General features: G+C 40.4%; 1 protein-coding gene across 3 annotated transcripts; it reads right to left on the reverse strand.

Moving 5' to 3' along the window:
- Positions 1 to 385: 385 nt before the first annotated feature.
- On the reverse strand, positions 386 to 23,060 carry LOC119894255 (hydrocephalus-inducing protein homolog). 3 transcript variants are annotated; one of them, XM_038706911.1, is made up of 27 exons: positions 22,947 to 23,060; positions 22,185 to 22,289; positions 21,903 to 22,037; positions 20,785 to 20,984; positions 20,269 to 20,393; positions 18,564 to 18,765; positions 18,090 to 18,273; positions 17,659 to 17,758; positions 17,297 to 17,418; positions 16,583 to 16,806; positions 16,312 to 16,379; positions 15,873 to 16,114; positions 15,006 to 15,106; positions 14,651 to 14,786; positions 13,910 to 14,074; positions 13,658 to 13,810; positions 8,910 to 9,148; positions 8,533 to 8,815; positions 8,256 to 8,402; positions 7,843 to 7,986; positions 6,612 to 6,704; positions 5,983 to 6,197; positions 4,838 to 5,006; positions 2,546 to 2,755; positions 1,258 to 1,422; positions 1,028 to 1,157; positions 386 to 558 (listed from the first exon to the last, which is right to left on the reverse strand). In XM_038706911.1, the coding sequence occupies exons 2-27, from the start codon at positions 22,287 to 22,289 to the stop codon at positions 482 to 484; spliced, it is 4,134 nt and encodes a 1,377-aa protein (XP_038562839.1). In that variant the 5' UTR covers positions 22,947 to 23,060; the 3' UTR covers positions 386 to 481. The 3 variants fall into 3 exon arrangements, with proteins under 3 accessions (XP_038562839.1, XP_038562840.1, XP_038562841.1); XM_038706912.1 differs by lacking the exon at positions 22,947 to 23,060 and adding an exon at positions 22,431 to 22,521; XM_038706913.1 differs by lacking the exon at positions 22,947 to 23,060 and having other exon boundaries at positions 22,162 to 22,210.
- Positions 23,061 to 23,309: the final 249 nt, after the last annotated feature.

The raw sequence follows: 23,309 nt of genomic DNA on the forward strand, positions 1-23,309 counted from the left end.
AACCTGTCCAAAGTTAGAAATCCCCCCTCCCACCCAGCTGTCATTCTGTGGGAAACACTGGAAAGTAATATAGTAATGTAAGGAGTAACTAGTTACTTTTATCACCCAGTAATAAGTAAAGTAATAATATTACTTTTTTAAGGAATGATAAGTAACTAGTAATATATTACAATTTCTGAGCAACTTGCCCAACACTGATGTATGTATGTATATGTATATCTATGTCTGTATGTACAGCTGTTGTAATTATGACTTTACATTTATAGATGTCAAATGCATTATTTCTTTCATTTTTATCAAAAACGTTATGAGAACATGCTGACAAATCAAGATTTGAGATGAATTTTTCTTGATAATTAAAAACAGCATTTTGGAAGATACAGACTTTCCATTGCATAACATCAATGTAGTTTATTTTTGTCACTGACGGTGATTTTGCAGTTGGCCTCTGTTGTTGCTCCACCACAAGTTGTAATTCCATTCAGTGCTCCTCTACGATTCTATCTTCCTCCACAGCTGTGCTGGCCTCCTCCACTACATCACTGTAGCACTCATTTGCTGCAAGGGAATCACAGCGTCACACTAGTGCAGGAATAAAGAGCTGTATTTGTCATTATGGAAATGTGATTTTTTAGGGAGTCCTGTCCATCAACCAGAAGATTTGGGCTCATTACTTACTTACTTACTTAACTACTTGTTAAAACTACTTGCTAAACCGCAAGTGGATTACCTACTAGGGGCTAAATTAAGTAGTAGGGGGACAGCTCTTTGTGTCAGAGAAATTTTCTCTGACAACCAATAAAGTATTGCATTACACTAAACACTTTTATTGAGAAGTCTTAAATTGTGCATTTCAGTGCCCTCCTTCCAGTGGCAATAGCTGCATTCTGGCTAAATGGTTAAACATAGTAATAGATAACATATTTGTATTTTGCATAATATTGTAAATTTTCATCCTTTGGCTTGTTGGTTACAGATACTGTTATCCGTTTGCTGTCTGTGTGTGTGAGTGCACATCTATGCATACACAGGTTTTGTGGCAAGTTCAGCCTGATCCTTGGGAACACTCCCTCTCCTGTCAGAGTGATGTCCTGCAGTGGCAGGTAAGCCACCTGCAGCTGAAGCCGCTTCTCAAACACCTCATCATCAATGTAATCCTGACACACACACGTAAAAAAAATAAAAATAAATACAACCTTGTTCATAATAAATAACCCTTCTACATCTGAAATAGTGCCAAGATGAAACCATTCTCACCATGGTGGGGATGACTATGGGCTGGCCAGGACTGACCTCCTGTTCTTTCTCAATTTGCTCACTGTCTTTTTGCTGCTGTGCATCTGGCTGCTGCTCGCCCTCCTGCAGAGCTGTGCTCTGTCCCACTGTCTCCTCATCTGCCTCCTCATCATCATCTGGAAGAAGCTGGAAGAAGAAAAATCTGATATTGGCCTCCATCTGCAGCTTATGAAAATATAATAAGAAGATAAGGTAGAAGTAGTTTTCCCTGTGATGTGAGCACAAGGGAACCTTTGTAGGTTAAAGAGTATGAGACAGAAAGATGGAGACAAACTAGAAAAGTGAGACAAAAATGTCTGGAACTGTTCAAAGTTGGTCTCTTATGGATGAAAGGGGGTTGTTTCAGGACTTCCAAATAAATTTGGATAAATCTAATCTTTGACTACAAGAAAAAAAACACAGAATCAGAGAGAGGGAGACAGAACAGTGCTGAACAGATCAGAGATCAGGTCAGAGAAAGGTTCTGCTAAGTCACTCACTTTAACAAAATCAAAAATCAATATGTCCTTGCTTTGAATATCAATGATAACTTGTCTGGATGACTCGCATACAGAGGAAATAGCAGTGCAACAGGCCAAAGTATGAAAAACTATGCAGTGACATTCAAAGTTAATGTGATTCATCTCATCAGTCTTTCTGGTTTGCAAAAAAAAAGTGTGTAAAAGCCTTTGATGGCTCTTTCAACAGTAGATATTATGTCTTTATATTTAATGACATACAAGAACTTATCCCACAATCCCATAGCATTATATTTTGTGATAATACAAATAAGTGGAATGGGGAAGAGTACATTTCAATTGTTAGTCAAAGCACTAACATTAAGCAAAACCAAATTTTCATGAAACTAACAACAGAAATGCAGAAAACACGTTGTCATCCAAAATGACAAACAAATCTCTTGAACCCCTGTAGTTTTGAAAATGGGAGAATGCATCATTCCCAAGTTTTGTAAAAACGTTGTTTTGTCATGTATCACACATGGATGAGCAGATTGCAGAGGAAGAACAAGGAGGCAAATTAACAGAAAGTAGATTAAAACATAGCAAAGGAGAGTTTTGCCTTTGCGTAAGCAGCTCAAACAGTGGTAAATCCTGCCTGCTTTGCCACTACGAACAGTCTAACTCCAGTCATGGCCCTTACCCTAGCCTTAACGATCTGCACATAGAAAACTGCAACATCACTATTTGATTGGTAGAGTTTGTTGGGATAAAGACCTGAGAAGCTGGGGAAAGAAGGCCTGTATATGTACCTGCAGACCAAAGTTGATGTGGGTAGAGTCATGGCTGTAGCTGATTACTGATGCTTCTCCTCTGAGTTTGATTTCATACGTTGGTCCCTCCTCTACACAGCACAGTACAACCACCTCTCTGCTGACATTTTTATGTCCGTAGAAAGACAATATGACCAGCTGTTGGCTCCCAGGTTGCAGTTGACCATATATTGGCAAGATATCAAACACCTACAGACACACAAAAAAAACAGTAGAACTTGCAAGATTAATTCTTAATGTGCTGCTGTGAATCCCATTATGGGTTCAGTGTGTAACATTTAGTGGCATCTAGTGGTGAGGTTGGGAATTGCAACCAACTTTCCAGTCTACCACTGCCCCTACCCTTTCAAAGAGCGTACGACAGCAACAGTGGCTGACAGAGCACAAAAGGTGTCTCTTCTGAGACAGCAGAGCGTAGCCAGTCAAGAATTGAGGTTCCTTTAGGTATTTTTATTAAGAAATTATATTGACTTAATAATAACTTACTTAATTATTTACAAATTTATTTTTATTTATATGTTATTGCGACTTGGCCATTGACAGATAACATAGAAAATGTAAGCCAAAAGTGTGAAACATTCTCTGCCTGGAGATACAGAAAAATGATAAAGCATCCATAGGTTGATGGATGCGGATCACACACTGTAACAGAAACACTGCAGTACATGCTGAAATGTGACAAACAGTTGCTGCATAATCAATTTGATAGTATTCAATCTATAAATACCAGTGTATAAGACCTGTGCATGACCGGTTGAGCTAACCACACTCCATATTATTAGAAGTAAATATTGTCTTACATTCTTACCCACCGTCTAATGGTTGAAAATATGGCTCTGATGTAAAACTTATTTGCCGACCCCTGCTGTATATTATTACTACTTCTTCTTCTAACGTACGTATTCAACGTAGTGATGAGTGTCTGCACTGCCTGAATTCTACCAGACGCAGAACAATAAGAACATAGTGACGAAATGCGTTGTATAGCGCTGTTTGTCTGTTTTCAGCTACTATAGAAACATGACGATGCAACATGGTGACGTCCATGGAAGGGGGGACCCGCGGTGATGTAGATATAAATGACTCATTCCCAGATAATAAAAACATAATGGTTTATTGTGTAAGGTCTTTACACACCACTGAAACGTAGTTAGGGACCCTATATTGCATTTCTGTCAATAAATATTACACACTGGACCCTTAAATAAATAATTTGACATTTTGGGACATGCTCTTATTCAGTCCCTTATCGTCAATCAATCAATAAATTTGATTTCAAGTGCAAAATCACAATGCTGCATAGTCCCAGTACACTTTACAAAGTAACAACCACATTAAAAACATTAATCAAAGAGGATGGACTAGACAGAGTTGTAGGTTAGGTTTTATAATATAATAAGTGAATAAATGTAGGTTCTGAATCTTGATTTAAAGGTTTCAACTAAACTTCTTTAACATGTAATGGAAGGCCATTCCAGTGATATGTAGCACAGTAGGCAAATGAAACTGACTGATTTTTTGTGAAATTAAGGAATGAGCAGGAGACCAGCATTGAGAGAGCGAAGGGGCATGCCAATGTATATGGTGATACATAATGTTGTACCCTAAAATCAGCTCTAGCTTGCTCTGGTAGGCAGTGACGAAAGGCCAGAATGGAGGTCACAATTTCAGCATCACACAGGAATAGAAGAAGTCAGATTTTGGCAATGTTACTCGTGCAGAAATGCTGTATTGGTAATAGCCTTTATAGACTGGAATGTCAGACCTAAATCAAAAATCACTCAAGGTTTTTGATGGCAAAGCTTTCAGAAATGATTCAGCCATCAATGTTAACTTAATTCTCATACAAAAAATGCCCATATTTGGCTGGTCCAACCACTAATAACTAACTACCTAGTGTTCATATCCATTTTTTTTTATCTAATAGATGAGTTCAGGAGTTGGGAAAGGTAATTTGGCTTTACAGGTACAGCTGTGTATAGTGAAAAGTAATACCAAATTTGGAAATTATGTCACCAAGGGGAAGCATGTAAACAAAGAAGCAAAAAAAAAGCATAGGGCCAATCATGCCCACAGTGTGGTTTTACAGTGGATAATGTGCTGGACTATTTCATGGCCAGCTGCAATAACTTCCTGGATTCTTGATCACTGTGTCACTGTGGCCCTGTTTACACCTGGCAGTAACATGAGTCTTAAGTGATCCAATAATGAAAGGACAGCGCTAAGTACAGGTGTGAACCCTGATTTGTGTACATGTGAGATATTGCCTACCTCTTGCACACTCACAGCGCACTGTGTGCTGCTCTGTTTGTCTGCACCAGGCCTGGGGCTGAGAGCAACTGAACAGGCAGGAGAAACCATTCTAGAGGAGCTCCAACCTTCTTTAGTCTCCTTTTCTGTATTTTTCTGCGACTCCTGTGCCTCCAGCATATGTGTCTCTCTATGCGGGCAAAAGGATAATAAAATAGTCAAATATTTATTTTCCCCCACAATGACAGCAATGACATAAATGAAACATAACAAAACTCAAGACTCTGACAATTGAAAGCCATGAGGTAATAGAGTGACACATGAACACAGATAATGCACCAGCTTGTATAAACATTAGGGCAGCAGCAGAGGCAGAGCCTATATGTCATAAGCAAACAGCTCTTCATTTGAGAACACAACCCAAAGCAGCCAGCTTACATTACAATGCAAACACAGGAATCTCACTACTGTTTCTCACTCTTGTACTGTTTGAAAAAGTACCATTCCAAGTTTTGAAGACTGAATGCATGATGACCATGTAAAGTTGCTCAAGAATCATTGCATTAGTCTCTTTGTACACCTTGGCTTACACCCAAGATCCCCATAAGCACCTGGGGCTATTAATTGTGAGTGATCGGTCAATCAGTCAATTCAATTAGTCAATTGTCCAGTGATGTAGTCCATCATACTTACAGTGCCATTAAAAAAAGAAGGAATAACCTTTCCAGTTTAGTTCCTAAAGATGGATTTAGTATTTAATGTATTTTACTGCCTGTATCTATCAGTGGGATAGATGGATAGAAAAGAGTTAGTTCTATTGATAAGATCTGCTGCAGAACTGCTTGTTTACTCGGTCATTATATCCACACTACCAACAAGTTTGCTTCCCCAAATTTCATTGTGTGTTAGAAAAATAATCACTGGTAATGATGCACTTTTGGTTGGTTAGCTTGGTACACAGGCTCCACTATGTACTGTACACCCATGGAGGGGGTGGAGTTGGGGGTTACACTGCATCTCTGCTATAGTAATATTGTACATAATTAAACAGTATGCAACTGTACACCACGTCCTGTCCTTTACAGTGTTTTAGTATGGGCTGTAAACAGTAAAAGCACAAATGTTAACTGATATGGCAGTGTGAACCTTTTTTAGTGTCAATATACCTGATGGTACAATGTTCCTGGTCATCCAGGAAAGCCCAGTAGTAGGACACAGGCAGCAAAGAGCAGTTGGTGATGGAGAGTTCTCTATGTGTCTCTGTGTAGTTGAGCACACAGCCAAAATCCACTGTGGTGGAGGAGAAGTGGAGGTTGGGGAAGTGGACCTCAGCATGCAGCTTCACCATGTCTTGTTGTCCATGGTAATGTACCTCAAGGCACTGGAGAAAAGTCAAGAAAGGAAATGCATTTGTCCAAAATAGATGATGTGACAGGTTAATAAACAGACATTATTTTCACTTAAAGCCAATGGTTCCAAATCTTTTTGACCTGTGACACCTTTAAAAGTATAATGTAAATAATATTTTGTTGAGTTGGGTACTTACATTGTCCCAAACCCAGAGAAATCTGTAATTTTAATCAAGGAAATGATGCGTTTCATTTGGTAGCCTGGATTGTAAGTTATCAGAGAAACAAGCTCAGCAAATGTTAGCAGCAGCTATGGCTCATCCTAAAACTCAGATTGGGAACCACTGCCATATGCACTAAGCTATGGTTTGCTCAGAAGAACACAATATGTCCCCAAATGAAAAAGCAAACATAAGAAATCTTACAAAACAAAACTTCACTGTTACCTCATCCACGACTCGTGACACCCGATCCCACCAGTAAACTGGATTAAAGCATACCCACAAATTGGCCTGCCTCCCGTCACCTAAAACCACGGACTAGAAAAAGACATATGGTAGTTAGCATTAAAATATATAACATAAAAGTACTAAAGCTACAAAGCTGCCTTAGTTAGACTTTACCCCTGTGTTTGGATTACCTTGCCTTTTGTTTGGACATCCCTGTAAGTGACTGTTTCAAAAAACATGCGAAATGATCCAGCCTTCTTAGTGTCTGCATTTGGGTCCACACCCCAAGTTGTCTGCTGTTGCACTCAGCCTTTCAGTCACCCGCGCCTCCCGATGAGACTGACATGAATGCAGCACCTTAAAGCTCGTGCAGACTACACGACTTTCAGCGTCGGCCAATGGCCGTGCTGTTCACACTTCACAACTTTTGTCTTGTGATGGGAGTCTTGAAGTCGTTGTTGCGTTCACACTATGTGACACTACACGAGCTGACAGCAGCTGTGTCACCTGACGCAGGTCTCCAAACCACGTTTTGTCAAGAAAACACACGTGAAATGTGAAACTGGAAATGACGCGAACCTACACATGAAACAGCTGTTGTTTGCTATTATAAAGATACCAATTATAAAGACAAAGAATCTTGGTGAAAGAATGGATCAGCACACGCAGGTAGCAGGGATCGTCTGAGCTACAGAGAGAGCTGGAGGTGAGTAAAAAGTATTTTGCAGTGAAAAAGCTGCCTGCTCTCATTGGCTGGATTTGGATGTCGAGTCGGCCGTCTGTTCCACATATTGTAAGGTAAACGAATCAACATACTACAACTTCTTAGAGTTTTTGAGAATCTGGTTTTGCGTGCTTGATGAAAAATCATTACATCATGTGTATTCCAATCCTGCATTTCAATCAACTCTCAGAATGCAAGTCAGAGCTATGAAGATAAAATGAAAACACTGGTATTATGGGAATATATGAACTGAACCTCTATCACGGTAAAAAAGAAAAAGAAAAAGTAATATATATAAAACTACACAACAACTTCAGTCTAAGGTAAAGTTACATCACATTACATCACCAATCTCCATTTTGGTAGATGACAGAAGATTTAAGTTAAGTTTCAGTTCATGGAGGTGGCAGGGCAAACATCTGTGTGCTACCAAAATCAGTAGGTTTCATCCTCCTGGAACTTGAAAGGAAGAGTTAGAGTTAACTAAAAGGGAGAGATATGTACCTTAGTAGTAGCTGAGCTGAGGACTCCGGGGGCCTCACACAGAGAGAATGGCTCTACAAGAGAGAGCTCCACGGACAGAAGCAGAGATGACACATTTTCCAAGATCAGCTTATCATACAGGGGCAATAGTCTCTTTCCTGGGGCCTGTAAGACATAATTATTCGACAATATAAAGCTCTCTCTTTCATTTTTTACACGTTGATATATAATATAATAATGACATTCACTAAACCTTGCATATTTCCGTTAAATAATTTACATTCCTGCCACGTCATCCCAAAACAGCTTCTAACTTATGATATGCCTACTCAACAATTAGATAACATTGTATAGACAAGTTTCAACCAGACAGAAATAAATAGTAAATATAATGGTTTTAAACAAAAATATCCTGCTCATATGTTATGACCAACCTTCTTTATGTAGAAGTTCAGCTGCTTGGAAGAAATAGTGAGAACAGGAGCCACAAAGTGACAGGTAACATCTACAGACATGATGTGCTTATTACCGCCTTCATTGCGACCCACAATGCCACGGCACACCAGACTCTCCTGTACAACCTGGGAAGACGAGAACATATGAATGTACATGTACTACAATATGCATTTAATCAACGGACACACACCGGTAGTGCTTATAAAATTCAAAGCTTGTTTATTCACTTTTGGGCCGCCAAGCAAACTGTCTCACCTTTGGGGAGTCGGAAGATCCCGTAAGCACCATGTCAATGGAGCAGCCTGGGAAAAGCTCCACATGAGAGGGGCTGAGGCTGAACACTGGTTTCTCTCTGCTAGAGGAGAGCAAAGATCCACAGCCCACAATGTCCTTGTTCCTGGCAGCAGAGAGGGGGGGCAGAATGGTTTGCCCAGATAGGTTTTTGCACTTCTTCAAGAAGCCCTCAGTTCGCCAGTGCATCCGGTGGATTCGCTGGCCATGGTTGGTCAGCTTTAAGTGGTACTGGCATGAACCAGGGCTTAGGGGACATAACAAGGACAGTTCTAAATCCCTACATCATTATTATGACAGTAAGTCAAAATCTGACTCACGAGTGATATAGTTCATTCTACCTGAAGTATGTGCCTAGGTCAAGGCTAGGAGCAAAAGGCCTGTCACTGACAATTGTGGTGCCAGTGCCTGTGGCAGACAAAGAGACCGTGTGCGTCTGACTGTCCTGGATGGCTACTTCTAAACGGCCCTGGAAGTGAAGTGTGTCCTTCAGGTGTGCCACTACCCTTAGCTCCAGATGGCTCTCTGGTGGCACGTCCCCCTCATTGGGCTCAACGCGCCAAAATGATCTTTCGTGGCTCTGAGGAAAGAGAAGCACAATCGGAGTTAATTTATGGTCTGAACCCACAGAGTTCAGTTTGTACTACCAGGGACGTGCACAGGAATTTTGAAGGGCAGTTGCTCTGACCTGAAAAAAGGCACTAAACACAGTATCCAAAATGTATTAACAATATAAATGTCACCAAAATACATATGAGAAAAAGAGTTCCTTATATTATTGTTTATTGTTTTTTTTAATCATTATTATTATTATTTTTTTTTCCTTTTTTTTTTTATTTGAAAATAAATAATCTAGATTGAATTGACAGATGGGGAAAACTCGCTTCTAATAAAATATTAAATAAAAAAACGCTTAGATTTCGGAAAAAAATACAATCCTTTTTTAACCTTTTGGCTTCCCGTACATTCAGTTGCGCTTCTAGCTCGTATTCACTTCTGTTGGTACGTATCACGTATGGTAACTGGGCAAAACTACGCATGATTTGTTGTAGTATGATTGCATAAAGGAAGGAAACAGGAATTCCGGTAGGGAACAGAATCGACTGACGTGCAGGCAGCGCTGCAGCAGTGCAGCCACTTAAACAGAGTTTGCCCTTCCCCTACTGACTTTCACTTTCGGTGCCCGAATGGAAGTGAATGAGGCTTTGCGATCGCGATTATTTTTTTATTTTATTTTTTTTTCTCGGAAGGGCGAGTCGAAAGGGCAACTTAAGTCAGGAAAGGCAAACGGGCAGTTGCCCGGGCAACCAGAGCAACCCCCCTGTGCACGTCCCTGTGTACTACTATAGGATGTCTGCCTGTATAGTGGCACAGTAACAACTACAGGAGCTAGTGACTCGACTGAAACATGATGATGATTTCATTAAACTATCTTGTGGTGGCACTTTCCTCTAACTGGCCTTTGAGTCCTATGCTATAGATCCAGAAAATCCAGATGTACTATACACTCAGTAGCCACTTTATTAGGAACACCTGTCCATTTGCTTGCAAACACAAACAGCTAATCAGCCAATCACATGGCAGCAACTCAATGCATTTAGGCACGTAGCCGTGGTCAAGACAACTTGCTGAAGTTCAAACCGAGCATCAGAATGGGGAAGAAAGGGGATATAAGTGACTTTGAACATGGCATAGTTGTTGGTGCCAGACGAGCTGGTCTGAGTATTTCAGAAACTGCTGATCTACTGGGATTTTCACGCACAACCATCTCTAGGGTTTACAGAGAATGGTCCGATAAAGATAAAGACATATCCAGTGAGTGACAGCCGTGTGGACGAAAATGCCTTGTTGATGTCAGAGGAGAATGGGCAGACTGGTTCGAGATGAGAGAAAGGCAACAGTAACTTAAGTAACCACTCGTTACAACCGAGGTATGCAGAGGACCATCTCTGAACGCACAACACGTCAAACCTTGAAGCAGATGGGCTACAGCAGCAGAAGACCACACCGGGTGCCACTCCTGTCAGCTAAGAACAGGAAATTGAGGCTACAGTTTGCACAGGCTGGACAATAGCAGATGGTAGGGTCAGAATTATCCTAAGAACATGATAGCATGGATCCATCCTGCCTTGTATCAACGGCTTAGGCTGGTGGTGGTGGTGTAATGGTGTGGGGGATATTTTCTTGGCACACTTAGAAATAACTGAGCATCGTTTAAACACGATGGCCTACCTGAGTATTGTTGCTGACCACGTCCATCCCTTTATGACACAGTGTACCCATCTTCTGATGGCTACTTCCAGGAGGATAATACACCATGTCACAAAGCTCATATCATCTCAAACAGGTCTCTTAACCATGAAATTGAGTTCAATGAACTCCACTGGCCTCCACAGTCACCAGATCTCAATCCAATAGAGCACCTTTGGGATGTGGTGGAACAGGAGATTCGCATCATGGATGTGCAGCCGACAAATCTGCAGCAACTGAGTGATGCTATCATGTATTGACCAAAGTCATATGGACAAAAGTCTCTGAGCGGGGGCGGAGCTAGACTCTCAGCACAGTGGGGGTAGTAGTTTACATGACCCCAGACTCACTCTGAAAGTCCGTCTGCTTCTCTGCTGTCGGAGTTGATTGCAGCCAATCTACTAAATGTTTGTGCTCACACCAGAAGTGCTGCAGTGCGTCACAGCGTCAAGCAGTACAGAGCAGATGAACAGAGCAGGAGGTCACAGACACAGAACCGGCACAAAATCCGGTCAATTTTCAAAATAAAATGCCCGGTACAGACTTCCGATCGTTGATCGACAATAAACACGAACCGGCACAAAATCCGGTCAATTTTCAAAATAAAATGCCCGGTACAGACTTCCGATCGTTGATCGACAATAAACACAACCATATCAGACAAAAAATAAACATTTTTACTATGTAGCCTTCTCAATCATAGTAGAAGCACATCAAACAAGCACTCATCACCAATTCAACAAAATCTAAACATGTCGTCAAAATCCGGCAGGCAAAACGCTCTTATTCTGAAATGCTCCCTGTGGTAGCTGCTAGATGCACCCATCAAGACGAGAAACGAAAACAAGCCACAGAGAGCTTTGAAGAATGTAGTAGAAGCACAAAAAGAACAATTAACAACAAGTCATTAACGTGGGGCAGGCTGCACGCTCCGCTGCTGAAATACTGAGAGTATTCAGACCCCTTTAAATTTTTCATTCTTTGTTTCATTGCAGCCATTTTCCAAAAATCTAAAAAGTTCATTTTATTTCTCAGTAATGTACACTCAGCACCCCATCTTGACAGAAAAAAACAGAAATGTAGAAATTTTTGCAAATTTATTAAAAAAGAAAAACTGAAATATCACATGGTCATAAGTATTCAGACCCTTTGCTCAGTATTTAGTAGAAGCACCCTTTTGATCTAATACAGCCATGAGTCGTTTTGGGAAAGATGCAACAAGTTTTTCACATCTGGATTTGGGTATCCTCTGCCATTCCTCCTTGCAGATCCTCTCCAGTTCTGTCAGGTTGGATGGTAAACGTTGGTGGACAGCCATTTTCAGGTCTCTCCAGAGATGCTCAATTGGGTTTAAGTCAGGGCTCTGGCTGGGCCATTCAAGAACAGCCACGGAGTTGTTGTGAAGCCACTCCTTCGTTATTTTAGCGGTGTGCTTAGGGTCATTGTCTTGTTGGAAGGTAAACCTTCGGCCCAGTCTGAGGTCCAGAGCACTCTGGAAAAGGTTTTCGTCCAGGATATCTCTGTACTTGGCCGCATTCATCTTTCCCTCGATTGCAACCAGTCGTCCTGTCCCTGCAGCTGAAAAACACCCCCACAGCATGATGCTGCCACCACCATGCTTCACTGTTGAGACTGTATTGGACAGGTGATGAGCAGTGCCTGGTTTTCTCCACACATACCGCTTAGAATTAAGGCCAAAAAGTTCTATCTTGGTCTCATCAGACCAGAGGATCTTATTTATCACCATCTTGGAGTCCTTCAGGTGTTTTTTAGCAAACTCCATGCGGCTTTCATGTGTCTTGCACTGAGGAGAGGCTTCCGTCGGGCCACTCTGCCATAAAGCCCCGACTGGTGGATTGCTGCAGTGATGGTTGACTTACTACAACTTTCTCCCATCTCCCGACTGCATCTCTGGAGCTCAGCCACAGTGACCTTTGGGTTCTTCTTTACCTCTCTCACCAAGGATCTTCTCCCCCGATAGCTCAGTTTGGCTGGACGGCCAGCTCTAGGAAGGGTTCTGTCCCAAACGTCTTCCATTTGAGGATTATGGGGGCCACTGTGCTCTTAGGAACCTTAAGTGCAGCAGAAATTTTTTTGTAACCTTGGCCAGATCTGTGCCTTGCCACGATTCTGTCTCTGAGCTCTTCAGGCAGTTCCTTTGACCTCATGATTCTCATTTGCTCTGACATGCACTGTGAGCTGTAAGGTCTTATATAGACAGGTGTGTGGCTTTCCTAATCAAGTCCAATCAGTATAATCAAACACAGCTGGACTCAAATGAAGGTGTAGAACCATCTCAAGGATGATCAGAAGAAATAGACAGCACCTGAGTTAAATATGAGTGTCACGGCAAAGGGTCTGAATACTTATGACCATGTGATATTTCAGTTTTTCTTTTTTAATAAATTTGCAAAAATTTCTACATTTCTGTTTTTTTCTGTCAAGATGGGGTGCTGAGTGTACATTACTGAGAAATAAAATGAACTTTTTTGATTTTTGGAAAATGGCTGCAATGAAACAAAGAGTGAAAAATTTAAAGGGGTCTGAATACTTTCCGTACCCACTGTATCCCCTTCAGACTGCTTGACACACTTTGGGATTGAATGTTAGGATGGGAAAAGCAGGTGAAAGGATTAGAATATGACATTTTGTTCACAATGTTTTTTGAATGCAAGAAGTCAGGAACAGTTGCAGCATGTTAAAATACAATCAATTCCACTTTTTTGTCTCATATGTGCACCTAAATCTTCCACAAACCAAGGAAAAACGCTTATATTTGAAAGTAGGAGAAACACTGTTCAGTATGCATGCTGTGCATGCCTGATTGGTGTGTTCGTACCATGCAAGCAGTAAAGTGCGCTGGAATAGGTGACTGGTTTGACAGGTGCAGGGCTCTAGTAATGTCCATCAGAACCGGGATACGTCCAAAGTCCAATTGTGGGATCTGAACATGAACTACTGGTCCCTGCCCAACACATGACAAGACCACCTCCTGAAACAGAACAGAGACAGATTAGAGAACAGAATTTACGAGACCAATTCATAGAAAAACACTATAAGACAAAAATCAGAAAACAACAATTCCACTGACCAACGGTGGCCTGACACTGCCAAACACAGCAATGCGTAGAGTGTGATGCTGCCTTCCAATGGCCTTAGCCTTCAGAAGCACACTAAACTCCTCTGAACTTTGAGGGAGAATCACTCCTCTGGTTACGGAACTGGCAAACATTAGTGACGAATTCTCCTCGTCTTCCTAGAAAAGGTGACAGACAGAAATAAATGCAGGCATACAGACCCAGCATCTATTCTACATATAGATTTACAACTAAAAGATAGATGGTATTGGAATTAATGTATTTCCCCTCTCCTTGTTACCATTTCTGCAAGAGTGGACATTTGACAGTTGACAGATTTCAATGTTGGCCATTTTTTACTTTCATGAAGCTATTAAGCCAGGACATGATTATTCTGGGATATAAACAACTTTGATTCAAGCAAATTAACATATTGCATATACATATTTTGCAAACATGTCATTTGTAATATGGTCATAACAGTAAGTTTGCTGTCCATGTAGAGTGAACTAGATGTATATGTGTTGTTTATATGCTCTGATAATGCTATTGTGTGTGTGCTAATGTGGGAATGCACAGTGAGCCGCTGGTTGCAATTCGCAACCCTCACCACTAGATGCCACTGAAACTTACACACTAATATGCATGCATTGGCCGTGACTGTGGCAATTTTGTGCTTGTTTATATCACTATTCTATGAGCCAGCCACATACAATTACTCATACACAAATAAACAATTTACTAATCTACTTAACCTGGTCAAGCACAATGTAGCAGGCAGGCAGAGTGCTGGTGTTGATCAGCCGCACTTGCTGTTCATAGGGATGATTAAGAAAACACCTTTGAAAGTCCAACAATGGAGTCTCCACCGCAATATCAGGAACAACACACCTATTAGCAAAGGTAAATAGAGTGAGAGGCAGACAGAGAGAAGAAGAGTAAAAAAGATCTATGTGAATCATAACAGTAAGTGCATTGCGTCATGCCAAAACTGCAGTCGATTAATTTGAACTGATTCATAAATTTACAATGAAGGTGATTGCCGTGAGGAATCCGTGAGTTAAATTTAATGATAACTTCAATTTTCAAATGATGTGTGTGTGACCTGACCTGGCAATGATAGGCAAAGCCATGATCTCCTTCCCAACACCCTCAACATCCACCACCAGTGCCAGCCTGTATCCTCTGACTGTGTTGGAGCACAGCGTCACCTGTACATATAATACACATATCCACTAGAGACTCAAAAGGTTAAAAGAATACAGTGAGCATTACACATGTTAAATCCTTAAACACAATTTCGATTGTTAGGTTTTAGTTTGTTGCCATAGAAGTTTGGACTAATGAATTCCAGGACTCAAGTCCTCTCTTGGAAGGAAGTTTAAGGACAAGCAGTATGTAATGCTGAATAAAAGTAAACATATCTTTGCAATCCAAGTTTTACCTCTAAAAAGGAAAAGTTAGATATTTTGGAAAATATGTGTATTTGCTTTCTAACAGAAAGGAAGTTTGAGAAGATTGATACCACTCTCTAGCTCTCTCTAGCTATATCCTTTATTTCATAGTCTTCCTGCTAAACTAAGTTAATGGACTTCTGGCTCTAGATCCAAGCACAGAGACATGAGAGTGGCATCAAACTTGTGTAACTCAGAGGTTAAATGAATGCCTTCCTACAGAGAAAAGTTTGCACATTTATTCTAGGGACAAGTTACAACATTAACAACATTTTTCAAAATATTGGTAATACAAAGTATTACCAACTGGATTTTCTTGTTACAGAAAATGTATTATATCTTCATTGGGTGGTTGCAATACCTTTCCCTTTTGCAGCTACACTCTTTTGCAGCATATTTTTACAAAAGCACACTGCCTAATACAGCTCACAGTACAGTGGATTTTTACAAAGACTTGTAATATGCTGCAAGGATAGCAACATTAATTTAAATGGGTCTCCCTCCATTTGTTAATTTACTGTACCTTAATGGTGACATCGGACATTTCACAGACAGAGCCTGCAGCAGGGCTGACAGTGAACTCCATAGGCCGCACGTGAAGGTCTCTAGCAGCACTGTTTTGCCAATTGTGGATGGACACGTCGGACACCTGTTCAGCACACGTCACACTGGGAGAACCCAACCCGTCTCCCAGGACACGCAGGGCAAAGATCATAGGCACCAGTGAGGTGTTGAAGAGGGTACAAATCAATGTTAGCGGGAAACCTGCACAGAGCGATTAAAATAAAGAGGGCCAACATGAGAAAAACAGAAAAAAATAGGGTGGAACGATGGAGAACATAAAGAGGAGGCTTAAGTGGAAGACATTTTCTCTGAATGTTGTGATTCTCTCGAGTATAATATGTTATGTGGGAAACGTTTTTAAACTTATTAGCAAAGAAACAAGTAAATAGGAAGCTCACCAAAGGCTACATCTCCAAAATCAAACTCTGAAACATTGAAGTGGAACGTGGGACCAATAACACAACCTCTGAAAGAGAAGACATGAGCAATGAGAAACCCTGGAAATAACAACAGCAAGTAGAAGGATTCCAAAATAAGCATTTGTAAATAATAATTGTGAGTGTAATGGAAAGTGACTCCTGTCAATTAGTAACCTTCCCACCAGTTCTTATACTAACTTTGATCTGAATGTTCCATTACAATCTGAGTTACTACACTTGCTAACTTCACCTGAAGGTCAAGATAAGTGGTTGAGGCTGTCCTGTGACAGTTAGCAACAGGTCCTCAGAGAAGGTTCCTAAGATGCGACTGTGGAAGGTGATTTCCACAATCTGGCTGGCCCCAGAGGGAATAACACCCTCCTCAGGACTAAAGGAGAAACAGCGGCCGAAAGGGGTGTCAGGGCTTGACAGCCTGAAAGGGGCATCGATCAGTCCTCTGTTGGACACCAGCACCTGGATGAAAAGAAGGATCCACTAATTCAACACTCAAGTCATGTTTTGTTCAATCATCAATCATCAGCTAGTATGCATGTATTGCATTTATGTTTTGTGACCTTATCCACTTAAAAGAAAAATAATGTTGCAATTGAATAATTTATTACAGCACCAAAAAGAGAGACGTGAGTATGGTGGAAACTGTTTTGTTAGTTTCGACTATAAAATTGTATAAAACATGTTGTTACTTGTTGTTAACCATCTTGGCTGACTGGGTGGTGTACAAGATATGGATGTTATATTGTTGACTAGTGGTTAGAACAACATGAATACCATACAATATAATCTTAGTATAGATGGTACGTATGCCACACACAAGCTATTTTGTACATTCAGAACCACAGTTAGAAAGAAATTGTACACATCAAGCTCACCACATTACTAGCACGTCCTAGCTCATAATGTTCTTAAGGTACACAACTGTTCACTTTGCTTTAACCTTACTTACCTCATAACAGCTTTTGGCACCAATGAATACTTTGTTTTTCATGTTCATCAGGTTATAGCTGAGCTGGAGTTCAGGCCCCAAGCCCTCACCCTTTATTGTGAGAGGTAAGCGAGATGCACGGCCTGAATGCAGTGACAGACAGAAACAAGAAGAGAGGAGATGCAACAACACAACTACACCATATGTCCAAACTTCAGTGACTAAGTGTCAAGATATTTCAAACAAAAAAATTTAATTGTCAACTTCAACCATTCCAGAAGTTGAGTTTTTGGGTATCTTGGCTAAAAACTAGAGCCTGTTTGGTTGTTGCAATAATATGCTTTTGTATGTGAAACCTAAGTCAGTGTTAAATAGGGACTGACCTGTGACATCACAATATATTGTTTGTTGATACAGTTTGGCCTCCTCAGGCTTGAAGACAATGAGGAACTGTGCTGTCATTTTAGGCCATATTTCACCCTCCTGAGCCATGTAAAGATGAAGAAAAACCATTTTTTATTTTACTTAAAGAATATAAAGCAGGTATGCACACACACCGTGAATACATATTCTCTCACACAGAAAAGATACATGGGTTTAAGGACCATAAAGAGTTTTTGTTGTGTGAATGGACAAGCTACCGAATCCCTGCCAGCTCAGAGAGGGTGGTAAATAGGTATGTTTTCCCCCTTGGAATTAATGAAAATCGTGGGAAGTTATTATCTCTGCAGTACAGTCTTAACAAGGAGAGAAAATAGGGTGTGGACCAACAAGAGATACTGGTTAAGAGGGGGAGGATATAAAACAGACACACCGCTGGTTCCACAGTTATGCAGCTGTGTGGTAGCTCCAGGCAGTAGCCCTTCACAGCCTGGCTTCTGCGTTCCTGCAGGGCACTGGACAGCAGTGGTAGGTGACGGATTGCTGTCAGGTTGGACTCACACTGAAAAATCAACCGTTCCTTCTCCTCTTCCTCCTGCTGGAGCACTGAGCTCTCCCTACAGAAAGGGAGGCAGGGAGGAATGGGGAAAGGCAAAACGAGGAGCATCAGAGACAAAAAGAGGGAGAGAAGAGTTGTTGACAGAAAGAAACTGATGGACACCTGAGCTATTTCTGGCAACACATGCTGTGGTAAGAAAAAAAAACATAGCAGGTCATTTCACTTACTACATGTACACACAGTGAGAGGGAAAGGTGGAGCTTATACAGCCCACATTTCTATAAAATCTTATTAAAACCCCATTCCTGCATTGTCTGTGTTAAATCATTTGTGTGCATATATACATACTTCAATAAGCCCAGGGCCTCCTCTCGCAGGCAGGGCCATGTCGTCCAATAGTACTGAAGCGGGATATCACCTCGGTTGGTGAGGCACACTGTGTGTAGGTTGGCCAGGGAAATGTAAGTCTTCTTCAACAGGACAGAGTCAGGCTCAAGATGGATGTTCAGTTCCTCGCAAGTCCCATACAATCTGATGTAAACATCTTCACCTGAGAAAACAGCGGACAAATGAGTGCACACATGAGCCTCCATACACAGAATATACCAGTGGTTTTGACACTTCTTACTATGAGCTATTAATTGTGACTTAACTTGTGGGATGAAGGCAACAAAAAATACTTTAACAGCTGAGTAAATCCTGTATCCAGGTCAAATATATCTCATTAATAAGTAAGGTGAGTGAGAAGACACACACACACACATATATATAGTTTTTCAACCATCCATAAAACAGTCAATACAGAAACTAATGTTGTAATTAAAAGAATAATGTGTGTTGAAATGGTGAGACTTCTTGCTAATCCTGATTTTTTATTGTGTTAATAATAAAAAATGTGCACATTCACTATGTTGTCATGTCCACATGGGAACATGTTTCACTTGGGACAAGGGGCGCATTTACCTTCACTTTTTTGTAGTGCATATTGTAACATATTCATACTAAGGCAGCACAGACAACAAGATCAAACAATCTATGTAATACTGTAAAGCTGCAAATCAGTAGTCTGATAAGCTATTGTTATTGTGAGTTCTAAACCAAAAATACTCAGTATTTTTCAGTATCATCAATAATATAATTTGCACACAAATACCATGAAATATCCTGATATTATTTTAGGACCATATCGTCCACCCCTACAACAAATGGCCCTTGCATTTTAGTCAACACTCAGCAACAATGATGACACACAAGAGAAATGTAACCAGTCCAGATGCCTCTAGACCTTGTTTGTGTCGGGCTTCCAACCTGTTACTAAGTGCTATAAATGTAATACAAACTAGAGTGCTCCACATATTAAATAACAAATGAGCCCACACACATATCAAAATCAACTCGAAATGAGAAAGCAGGTGGAGGCAGGAACTGAACATGGCCTTCTCAGCCCTTTCAGCAGTCTTTCAGCAGACCTGCTTGTTTACGTAGCCACACAGCACCCCTGCTTCTTTAAGGTCACGCACACACAGGTAAAAAATAATTAATACTTTTATGGGCCATAACAAATATAATGGCACAGTATAATACAGAATATACTATATCAAGTCTTACTATGTCCGGGTTCATAGTTGTGTGTTATCAAAGAAAAATGTTGTATTGATGCAGTTGTCAGATTTTGATGAAGCCAAATGAAATCGGTTTTTGCGACACAGCCTTTCAACAGGAGAGACGGACAGATTTAGAAACACATTCTGACAAATAAGAGAGAGAACATCTGAAAACTCACTGCCTCTCTTGTATGGAGGCATTTAGAGTATACCAGAATTTAAATGACCTGATGAGAAACACACAGCAATAAGGTCATTCTTATTATTAAAAAATCTGGATATGCTGATTAGGACAGCTTTAAATATTTCACTACAGCTCTGGGAAATCAATTAATTATGCTACTGTCCGATACTAGCTTCATCAGAAGTGCAGTCATAACTTCCTTTAAAGTTATTTGTGTCACTCGCCTGCTTATAATGTTGTAGTTTTGAGCTGATTTTTTTCTCACCAGTGTGGTAGTGCAGAAGCAGGTCCTGGCTGTAGTCTCCTACGGTCATGGGGCTGAAATCCACAGTCACCTGCATGCTGTCACCTACATCAAGTGCCCCACAGGAGGGCATTACTGAGAAAGGGCTAGAATAAAATAGAAAAGAATAGAATTTAAGGCGTGGTCTTTTATAACAGCATAGGTGCAATGTTGTTTTGGAAATTGGCAGGAGAAAAACATGTTGTTGTTGTTTGTTTAATAAAAATGTTAATTATATTCAATAGTAATTACTGTAAATGTTAATTAATTGTTTTAAACAGATTGATAATCAAAATGTTTGCTGTCAAGTTGTGATTCTCGGTTAGTATATTAATTATACAATTATTAAAAATATATAACATTTTTATACACTGACAAATGTTTAGTTTATAGGGTATCTATTAACAACCATTAGGATCGAAACTATCTGCTGTCTAGTAAAATATAATAGATCACTCAAACACAGTAAGCATAACTCCATCCTGTTCTGACCCTCACCTCTGTGTGTGTAGCTGGAACATGGCCTTGTTGTTTCCTATGTTGCGGACTAGAGTAGTCCTCTCTGTGGAGGCTTTCACAAGACAGACTGGTAAATGGAGCTCGTCTCGAACGTCAAGAATTGCACGTGGCCCAATGGCACAGACTGGGACCTCTAATCGCTCTTTCTCTGTCACAAAAACCAGTCTGTGACGATAGTCCTAGATAGATAAAATAAAAAAATAAAAAGTGTCAAACATGCAAGCTGATGCGCTGACCTACCTGCCTGTCAGCAATTTCCTGGATGGAAACACAAGTCACAAACGCACACACATTCTGATATTTTTACGTTGCCATTGTTTTTAGTATTTTCTTATATAACATGTTTACACAACTTATCGAAGCGGCCACAAAACCCTTAATAAGAGCCAACAGCAATGCTAGCCAGAGAGGGTGTAGTTAACATTAGCATGCCCACAATGACAATACTAGCATGTTGATGTTTAGTAGGTATGATATTTTATCTTATTCATCTTCTTAGTTTTGCGAGTTAGCATGCTAAAATTTGTTAATTAGCATTAAACACAAAGTACAGGGGAGGCTGATGAGAATGTGACTAGCTCTGTAAGTATTTGGTCATCAATCAAAGTATTGGAGAAATTGACCTGATGATGGCCCTAGAACAATAGTCAGAAGAGTTATTACAGTGCCTCCTCTGGGGATGAGGAATAGTTCAAAACAATCTTTCCATCAGTTCTCGAGAAATTTCAATAAAAACACTACTGTCAACCTCATGGCAAGAGCTAATTCTGAATGCAACATAAGTACATCCATTTTAATGTGTAGTCTGTGGTTGATTTTTAATATTATTTATTTAATCTATGCAATTTTGCTATATTATTGTTTCCATAAGGAGTGCTTATTTAGAGTAATATCACTCAAATTTCACATTCTTACCCACATCCTATACTCTGTTTCCCTATAGGTCCGATTACAGCTTCATCTAATCTAAATTCGCAATCAGCCTCTTGAGTGCAGGTGTCCTTGACAATGCATTGTGCTCCCTGATTCGAGCCTTCTGTGTATGATTGTTTGCTGCTGCATAATGGAGCCCTTAGACTCTCCTCTGTCTCCAGTACCTTGTTTTCCGTCGGTGTAAAGGAGACAAAAAAGGTGGCACTCATTCCGGGTGCTACCTTTTGACCTGCACCCTCTCTACCGACTGCATGAAAGTGAGGTGAGTCCTGCTGCTCCAGCTTCACGCGTCTTGGCACCTTGACAAAAACACATAAACATAACACACAAAATTCCCCACAACGCAACAAACTCAGTATGCCGATTGACTGTTTTTGACTGTAACATCAGCTCAGCAGCCGTGTTGTTAGCATGACTACTTACTTATTCATCACTCATTCACACACCTTGTCTATGTTCCGGAGGCTGAGATGTAATTTGTAGGTCTGAGCAGGTGTGAAATCTTTGAAGACCAGCTCAGATGGCTGGGGCTGGAAATAGGTATGATCCATCTATCAAGGATATGGTGTAAAATGAGGCCAATAAAAAAGGGTCTTTCATAAAAACACACCATATAAAGTACTCATAGTCAAAGATTACTGTGCTCTAAATTTTCATCCATGGTATACTGTGTATTGGTATAATATATTTACCACACTGGCTTGGAAGCATATATTGCATTCTCAGTTGTCCCTACATAACTAACATATAACACATTTATTCTCCTGCTCAGAACTAGATGAGTAGATTGATACAGTTTTCTTGCTCATTAGCTTTGCTTAGCATAAAGACAACTAGCATGGCGAATAATCTGCCTTATCATGTGATGCTAATGTGTGACGTCAAATCAACAGTTAGGCTATTGTTAGGTTCACTTTAGCAAGTAACGTTAAAGAATGTACTTTTGGAGGAAATGTATTCTATGTTTACTTTATTTTTGCCATCTTATTTGTAATTACATATCAAGACATTGTTATTGGCTCAGTGTAATTATGAAAATACTTAGGCATTGCCATCGTCTTCAATCATCTAGCATTACACGTTACAAATACATTAAGGAAAGGCTGTAAAACCTATCCTACTCAGCTAAAAACTTTTCCGTTACTTAACGTTAGAGTAAACTGAAGGAGTAAACTTTTCCTGTTGCACTGACATGAAGTAAGTATTACCTAGGTGAATGACCGGCGTACATAAATTGGCTGAATCTCTCTGATAAATACGGAGAGAAGAGTCCACTTCGTCGTGGTTTGTTGCCATGGCAACGCGCTCAATTGATCCCACGGGTGTAGTTCACACTTCTGGCCGGCTTTTCTAACATCCCCAATAAAGAGCACTAAATTGCGTGTGCATTCTAAAATATTACACGTACAGTGTAGTACAGTGGGTGATCACCGAAGAATCATTACCTAGATGACAACAGGTGCAAACACAATGGAGGTGGCAGTATTTAAATGAGGGTTTTGCACCATGGATAGTCGGGAGAGAAAGCAGCCACCGCGTAAAAACCTTGTGGAACCTATGTGGAAATCGTA

The sequence above is a fragment of the Micropterus salmoides genome, unplaced genomic scaffold, assembly GCF_014851395.1.
Source record: "Micropterus salmoides isolate LMB-PRFRI ecotype aquatic unplaced genomic scaffold, ASM1485139v1 Ms_hic_scaffold_8, whole genome shotgun sequence".
Taxonomy (NCBI): Eukaryota; Metazoa; Chordata; class Actinopteri; order Centrarchiformes; family Centrarchidae; genus Micropterus; species Micropterus salmoides.